This window comes from Salvelinus alpinus, chromosome 23, assembly GCF_045679555.1.
Source record: "Salvelinus alpinus chromosome 23, SLU_Salpinus.1, whole genome shotgun sequence".
Lineage (NCBI taxonomy): Eukaryota > Metazoa > Chordata > Actinopteri > Salmoniformes > Salmonidae > Salvelinus > Salvelinus alpinus.
Genome location: NC_092108.1, coordinates 45,823,701 through 45,832,287, shown reverse-complemented (window position 1 = coordinate 45,832,287; position 8,587 = coordinate 45,823,701). Strand labels below are relative to the sequence as shown.

General features: G+C 41.6%; 1 protein-coding gene across 1 annotated transcript in view; it reads left to right on the top strand.

The window, feature by feature from the left end:
* Window positions 1–1,272: 1,272 nt before the first annotated feature.
* The window catches only part of klhl18 (kelch-like family member 18), a 64,145-nt gene continuing 56,830 nt past the window's right edge, over window positions 1,273–8,587 (top strand). The window contains exons 1-2 of the mRNA XM_071362566.1: window positions 1,273–1,492; window positions 5,367–5,497. Of these exons, the coding sequence (XP_071218667.1) occupies window positions 1,358–1,492; window positions 5,367–5,497 (266 nt within the window). The 5' untranslated portion in view covers window positions 1,273–1,357. The remainder of the gene's footprint in view (window positions 1,493–5,366; window positions 5,498–8,587) is intronic.

The following is an 8,587-nucleotide window of genomic DNA, read 5'->3' as shown; positions in this document are numbered from 1 at the left end:
ATCTTCACTCCATTCTACTCACCTCGCAGAGCTGGTTAGGTTCTTTACTTGTTTGTTAAAAATATTGGTGAGTAACTGTGCTGCTGGCAATAATTCAAATTACGCTGCTATTTTCAACTCTCTAGAGACAGCAGGAGCGGCAGAGATACTATGAATGATCGGCTATGAAAAGCCAACTGACAATAACTCCTGAGGTGCTGACCTGTTGCACCCTCTACAACCACTGTGATTATTATTATTTGACTCTGCTGGTCTCCACCCGGCACAACCAGAAGAGGACTTGCCACCCCGCATAGCCTGGTTCCTCTCTAGGTTTCTTCCTAGGTTCCGGCGTTTCTAGGGAGTTTTTCCTAGTCACCGTGCTTCTACATCTGCATTGCTTGCTGTTTGGGATTTTAGGCTGTACAGCACTTTGTGACATCAGCTGATGTAAAAAGGGCTTTATAAATACATTTGATTTGACAAGTTATCTCTGTGTCCCCCTACTCTACAGTTATAATACATGTTTACTGCTAATGAGAGTTTACGCAGTTCCAACATAATCCAAAGGATGGCAGCCTAAAATCACAATCCTACTACATTGCACTAACCAGAACATTATTTCATGCAAAACATTAATTTGTGGTCTAGGCTGCCATCCTTTGGATTATTTTGGAACTGCACAGTGCTCACTGCATGACAAGATCACATTAGTTAGCAGTAATGTGACCAATATCAACAGAAGGCTCTTTATTGTCAATCAAATATTGTAAAGGGTTTATGAAAACTTTGAAACAAAATAACGATTAAAAATACTTTACCAACAATTTTTGGTCTTGGAAAATTAACATTAGTTAAGCATTTGCAATTTGTACTTGCTAATAGATTTGTATAAATGTTATTATAACAGCAGTTATACAATAACCTAACACCATATTCTATGGGTTTATTGACCACAATCTACTGAGTATTTCCTGGTAGAATAGTTCTCTCTACAACCCAATATGTATCCCATGTACAGTCTATTACAGTGTATTGCATTTGGGCTGAAAGTTTGCTAGATTGAATCCCTGAGCAGACAAGGTAAAAATCTGTCGATCTGCCCTTAAGTAAGGCAGTTAACCCCAAACAATTTAAGCGGACCCCTGCACCTCTCAGATTCAGAGGGGTTTGGGTTAAATGCAGAAGACACATTTCAGTTGAATGAAATTCAAGGCTTTTATGTTGAAGGTTTCCTTATTACCATACAATTTCACGTCATAATTTGCGTTGCTGGCAGAATACTAGTGGATTGGAGAATATTCCGACTACGGTGTCTCGAGTCGGTCAGTTCCCCATTGTTAGGCGTTTTCAAAATCCGTAATTTCCCTTTTCCTCAATGACGATGGGTGATATGATATATGAAGAACTGGAGGATTTGATGCATTTTTCAGTCCACGATTTACCAGGTCGTGGATATGCTGTTATGGAGGAGATCAGAAGGCAAGGGAAACTCTGCGATGTCACCCTGAAGGTATGTGTGGAGTTAGCCTAGTAGCTAGCAAAGCGCACTACAGTAACTTACTTTGAGAAAATAGCTAGCCGGCTAACCAGCTATCTTGCTAGCAATAGAATTGAGGCAAGCTAACTAACTGAGTCTACTAACAAGTTGGGAGGCCAAATCGTGGATAAAACTACCATGACAATTGAAAGGGAAGGGATAAATGTGTTAGATAACTAACGTTACTTATTTGGCACGATAACCGCGACTTCTACATTCATATAATGCTTTACAGTCAGTAGCTACACTAGCTAGCTAGCTGCAGAGCCTTCTATTTGTAAATATAAAGCTCTAGCCTAAGTAAGTTATTGGCTAAGCAGCATATCTAGCTACTATAACTACTGACTGTAAAGCATTATATGAATGTAGAAGTCGCGGTTATCGTGCCAAATAAGTAACGTTAGTTATCTAACACATTTAGCCCTTCCCTTTCAATTGTCATGGTAGTTTTATCCACGATTTGGCCGCCCAACTTGCTAGTAGACTCACCCTACGTCCGGAAGAACCAATAAAAGAACCAATAAAAGCTTTAGCCAGAGGGAGTTTTACTTCGTTAGTTATTGGGTTGTAGAGAGAACTACTGTTAGCACCTACTAAGTCTACTCTAACGTTAACGTTACTGCCAATGCTGCAAGTAAAACATTTTTTGCTGTGATGGCGAAGCAGCACACTAACGTTAGCTAGTTAACGTTAATTGGGTGTACGGGTTACCTAAAACGTAAAGGTCATCTTTAGTACTAACATCATCTTGACTGTTTGTTTTTTGGGTAACTCACCGCTGGTGTCTAGCTAGCTATAGTAATGGCCTCTCAAGCAAGACTTAGCCAACTGGTTACTAACGTATACAATACACAGCCCTGCTGAATTAGAATAGTATAACGTAGCTAGTCCAGTATGCCTTGTTTTCAGACAAATATGGACTACTGACCATTGTTATCTCAGATTGCGGTATTCTTGAATCAAATTAACATGATTAGCCAGCCATTGCCCTTATCTTCACAAGCCTCGAGCTAAAATCTGTGGCGTTAACACCTGCAGCATCAACTAAAAGTTCACATTGCATGTGGTCAGTAGGACCTTCGTCAGGGAACATGGAAACAGGAGTTATATGTTCGCTCTTCAGGCCCTCCCACGTGATGCACCTGCTCTATTAATAAGCACCATCATTATGATAAGCTGCAGTGTACTGCCCGGTAGCCTACGTATCTACTGGGCCATATTCTGAAGCCCTTGGGAATTTCATCTTTATCTGTAATGCATCACCTCCAGCGAGCCTTCACTCTGGCTTCCATTAGTGCACTTTCTCTTTAACAAGACCTGCACTGTCCTTGGTATTGGTTAGGCCTAACAGTCAGTGCACCCACCTCATGCAAGATGTCTCTTTTGATTTTATAGTTTTCCATATAAAATAAACACACATTTCTCAAATAAGTAGCCTAATGAACAGTGGTGGAAAAAGTACCCAATTGTCATACTTGAGTAAAAGTATATATACACCTTAATACAAAGTTACTAAAGTAAAAGTCACTCAGTAAAATACTACTTAAGTAAATGTCAAAGTATTTGGTTCTAAATATACTTAAGTATCAAAAGTAAATGTAATTGCTAAAATTGAGTAAAAGTGTAAATCATTTCAAATTCCTTCTATTAACCAAAGCAGACGGCACCATTTTCTTGTTTTTAAAATGTATGGATAGCCAGGGGCACACTCCAACACTCAGACATCATTTACAAAAGGTGCATTTGTGTTTAGTGAGTCCGCCAGATCAGAGGTAGAAGGGATAACCATGTGTTGTCTTGATAAGTGCGCGAATTGGACCATTTTCCTGCCCTGCTAAGTGTTCACAATGTAACGAGTACTTTTAGGTGTCACGTAAAATGTATGGAGTAGAAAGTACATTATTTCCTTTAAGATTGTAGTGAAGTAAAAGTTGAAAAATATAAATAGTATAGTACAGATACCACAAAAAACTACTTCAGTAAAAATACTTTAAAGTACTACTTAAGTACTTCACACCACTGCTACTGAATACAATAGGCTATAATCTTATGTTGGTGTCGCCAAGGGGGAAGCAATGGTTAAAGGTAACATTAAGTTCTGTGATTACAGTTGAAGTCGGAAGTTACATACACCTTAGCCAAATACATTTAAACTCCGTTTTTTCACAATTCCTGACATTTAATCCTAGTAAAAATTCCCTGTCTTAGGTCAGTTAGGATCACCACTTTTTTTTTTCAGAATGTGAAATGTCAGAATAATAGTAGAGAGAATGATTTATTTCAGCTTTTATTTCTTTCATCATATTCCCAGTGGGTCAGAAGTTTACATACACTCAATTAGTATTTGGTAGCATTGCCTTTTTAAATTGTTTAACCTGGGTCAAACATTTCGGGTAGCCTTCCACAAGCTTCCCACAATAAGTTAGTGTAACTGAGTTACATTTGTAGGCCTCCTTGCTCGTACACGCTGTTTCAGTTTTGCCCACACATTTTCTATGAGATTGAGGTCAGGGCTTTGTGATGGCCACTCCAATACCTTGACTTTGTTGTCCTTAAGGCATTTTGTCACAACTTTGGAAGTATGCTTGGGGTCATTGTCCATTTTGAAGACCCTTCCTGACTGATGTCTTGAGATGTTGCTTCAATATATCCACATAATTTCCATGCCTCATGATGCCATCTATTTTGTGAAATGCACCAGTCCCTCCTGCAGCAAAGCACCCCCACAACATGATGCTGCCACCTCCGTGCTTCACAGTTGGGATGGTGTTCTTCAGCTTGCAAGCATCCCCCTTTTTCCTCCAAACAACAATGGTCGTTATGGGGAAACAGTTCTATTTTTGTTTAATCAGATCAGAGGACATTTCTCCAAAAAGTACGATCTTTGTCCCCATGTGCAGTTGCAAACCGTAGTCTGGCTTTTTTATGGCGGTTTTGGAGCAGTGGCTTCTTCCTTGCTGAGCGGCCTTTCAGGTTATGTCGATATAGGACTCGTTTTACTGTGGATATAGATACTTTCGTACCTGTGTCCTCCAGCATCTTCACATGGTCCTCTGCTGTTGTTCTGGGATTGATTTGGACTTTTCGCACCAAGGTACGTTCATCTCTAGGAGACAGAACACGTCTCCTTCCTGAGCAGTATGACAGCTGCGTGGTCTCATGGTGTTTATACTTGCGTACTATTGTTTGTACAGATGAACGTGGTACCTTCAGGCGTTTGGAAATTGCTCCCAAGGATGAACCAGACTTTTTTTCTGAGGTCTTGGCTGATTTCATTTGATTTTCCCATGATGTCAAGCAAAGAGGCACTGAGTTTGAAGGTAGGCCTTGAAATACATCCACAGGTACACCTCCAATTGACTCAAATGATGTCAATTAGCCTATGAGAAGCTTCTAAAGCCATGACATCATTTTTTTGAATTTTCCAAGCTGTTTCAAGGCACAGTCAACTTAGTGTATGTAAACTTCTGACCGACTGGAATTGTTATACAGTTAATTATAAGTGAAATAATCTGTCTGTAAACAATTGTTGGAAAAATTACTTGTAATCCACAAAGTAGATGTCCTAACCGACTTGCCAAAACTATAGTTTGTCAACAAGAAATTAGTGGAGTGGTTGAAAAACGAGTTTTAATGACTCCAACGTAAGTGTATGTAAACTTCCGACTTCAACTGTGTTACAATTCTGTCAAATGAATGCACTTGAGGTGGGCTTGATTTAGCTTGAAATATGCACCCTTTTGATGCTATTCCATTTGTTCCATTCTACCGTATGGAACATGTATTTGACAGGCTATATATTTGACCCATGTCTGGACTAAATCACTTGCTTGTATCGCCCTTACAGGTTGGAGACCACAAGTTCAGCGCCCACAGGATTGTTCTGGCTGCCTCCATCCCTTACTTCCATGCCATGTTTACAAATGACATGGTAGAGTGCAAGCAAGATGAGATTGTAATGCAAGGGATGGACCCTAGGTAAGGCCCTTGTAGCCTACTCACTCAGCAGCACTGAGAGTGGAGGCTGTTAAAGCAGCAAAGGGGAAACATCTCCATATTAATGCCCATTTGAAAGGAGATGTTCGAAGCGCAGGTGTATTGGCTGGATCAGAAACAACCCATCACCCTAGCCAATATGAATCATTGTAATAACACATTTAGAATCAGTTACAACGTTATTATCGCCTTCCTTTTGAAAATAAATCGCTGAAGTCGTGCACACAGGATGTTTCAAGTCATTTAAGTGCGTTATTCTGACAATTCACAAATTCTCTGCTGAACTGTCAAGCTGATCACCTAACAATGCAAACCATGTTCCAAAATGTTCAACAAAGCAGGCTAAGTGCTTTTTATGTAAAATGGACCTGTTTTAAAGATGCACTATGCAGAAATCGCTCTGCCATTTCATGGTTGCAAAAATTCTAATAGTTCACCTAATTTCAGTCTGTGACAAAACAAGCTAGTATAATGTAGAGAATCATTGCACAATCTAAACCGCTGTGAAATATTGTATTTTCAGCTTGTTTGAAGCTGGTGTACAAAACCAAAAGTAAAAGACGCAAAACTAAAAGGAAGAACTGGAAGCATAGAAATAGCACACATAGAACATATCTACCACTTTTTAAACTTGCTTTCAATGAGAATGACAGATCTGTAACTTGAAATTTCTATGTGAATTTGGTCGGGTCACCCAAAAAGTTACATATTGCAGCTTTAAGTTGATTCCCTCCTCGGAGCACCTGCAACCCAATGAATATGCATGCCTACCTGTATGAGACAAGAAATAAAATCTAATTTTATTTGTCACCGGTGCCGAATACAACAGGTGTAGACCTTACTGTGAAATGATTACTTACAAGCCCTTAACCAAAAATGCAGTTCAAGAAATAGAGTTAAGAAAATATTTACCAAATATACTAAAGTTAAAAAAAATCAGATCTATCAAAAAGTAACATGACATTTACATAACAATAACGAGGCTATATACAGTGGGTACCGGTACCGAGTCAATGTGTCGGGGTACAGGTTAATCAAGGTAATTTGTAAAGTGACTATGCATAGATAATATACAGCAAGTTGCAGCAGTGTAAAAACAAAGGTGGGCGGGGGGTTCAATGTAAATAGTCCGTGTGGCCATTTGATTAGTTTAGTTGTTCAGCACTCGGATTGGATTGGGGGTAGAAGCTGTTAAGGAGCTTTTTGGTCCTAGACTTGGTGCTCTGGTATCGCTTGCCGTGCGGTAGCAGAGAGAACAGTCAATGACTTGGGTGACTGGAGTCTTTGACAATTTTTAGGTCTTGAATGTCAGGAAGCTTGCCCCCAGTGATGTACTGGGCCGTACGCACTACCCTCTGTATTGCCTTCCGGTCAGATGCCGAGCAGTTGCCATACCAGTTGGTAATGCAACCGGTCAGGATGCTCTCGATGGTGCAGCTGTAGAACTTCAGGGGACCCATGCCAAATCTTTTCAGTTTCCTGAGGGGGAATAAGCTTTGTAGTGCCCTCTTCACAACTGTCTTGGTGTGTTTGGACCATGATAGGTTGTTGGCGATGTGGACATCAAGGAACTTAACTCTCGACCCGCTCCAGCAATGTTGATGTTAATGGGGGCTTGTTCGGTCCTCCTTTTCCTATAGTCCACGATCATTTATTTTGTCTTGCTCACATTGAAAGAGATGTTGTTGTTCTGGCACCACACTGCCAGGTCTCTGACCTCCTCCCTATAGGCTCTCTCATCATTGTCGGTGATCAGGCCTACCATTGTGTTGTCAGCAAACTTAATGATGGTGTTAGTTGTGCTTGGTCAAGCAGTCGTAGGTGAACAGGGAGTACAGGAGGGGACTAAGCACGCACCCCTGAGGGGCCCCAGTGTTGAGGATCAGCGTAGCAGATGTGTTGTTGCCTACCCTTACCACCAGGATCCAGTTGCAGATGGAGGTGTTTAGTCCCAGGGTCCTTAGCTTAGTGATGAGCTTTGTGGTGCACTATGTTGTTGTAGTCAATGAATAGCATTCTCACTTAGGTGTTCCTTTTGTCCAGGTTGAAAAGGGCAGTGTGGAGTGCGACTGCGTCATCTGTTGAGGCGGTATGCTAATTGGAGTGGGTCTAGGGTTTCTGGCATGATGGTGTTGTGAGCCATGACCAGCCTTTCAAAGCACTTCATGGCTACTGACATGAGTGCTACGGGGCGGTAATCATTTAGGCAGGTTACCTTCGCTATCTTGGGCACAGGGACTATGGTGGTCTGCTTGAAACATGTAGGTATTACAGACTCGGCCAGGGAGAGGTTGAAAATGTCAGTGAAGACACATGCCAGTTGGTCCGTGCATGCTTTGAGTACATGTCCTGGTAATCCGTCTGGCCCTGCAGCTTTGTGAATGTTGACCTGTTTAAAGGTCTTGCTCACATTGGCTATGGAGACCGAGATCACCCAGTCGTGCGGAACAGCTTGTGCTCTCATGCATGCTTCAGTGTTGCTTGCCTCAAAGCGAGAATAAAAGGTAATTAGCTCGTCTGGTAGGCTCGCGTCACTGGGCAGCTCGTGGCTGGGTTTCCCTTTTGTAGTCCGTAATAGTTTTCAAGCCCAGCCACATCCGACGAGCGTCAGAGCCGGTGTAGTAGGATTCAATCTTAGTCCTGTATTGATGCTTTGCCTGTTTGAGGGTTCGTCTGAGGGCATAGCGGGATTTCTTATAGGCGTCCGGATTAGTGTCCCGCTCCTTGAAAGCAGCAGCTCTAGCCTTTAGCTCGGTGCGTATCTTGACTGTAATCCATGGCTTCTGGTTGGGGTATGTACGTACAGTCAGTGTGTGGACGACGTCGTCGTAGATGCATTTATTGATGAAGCCGGTGACTGAGGGGGTATACTCCTCAATGCCATTGGATGAATCCCGGAACATATTCCAGTCTGTGCTAGCAAAACAGTCCTGTAGCTTAGCGTTCACGTCATCTGCCCACTTCTGTATTGAGTGAGTCACTGGTACTTCCTGCTTTAGTTTTTGCTTGTAAGCAGGAATCAGAAGGATATACAGTGGGGCAAAAAAGTATTTAGTCAGCCACCAATTGTGT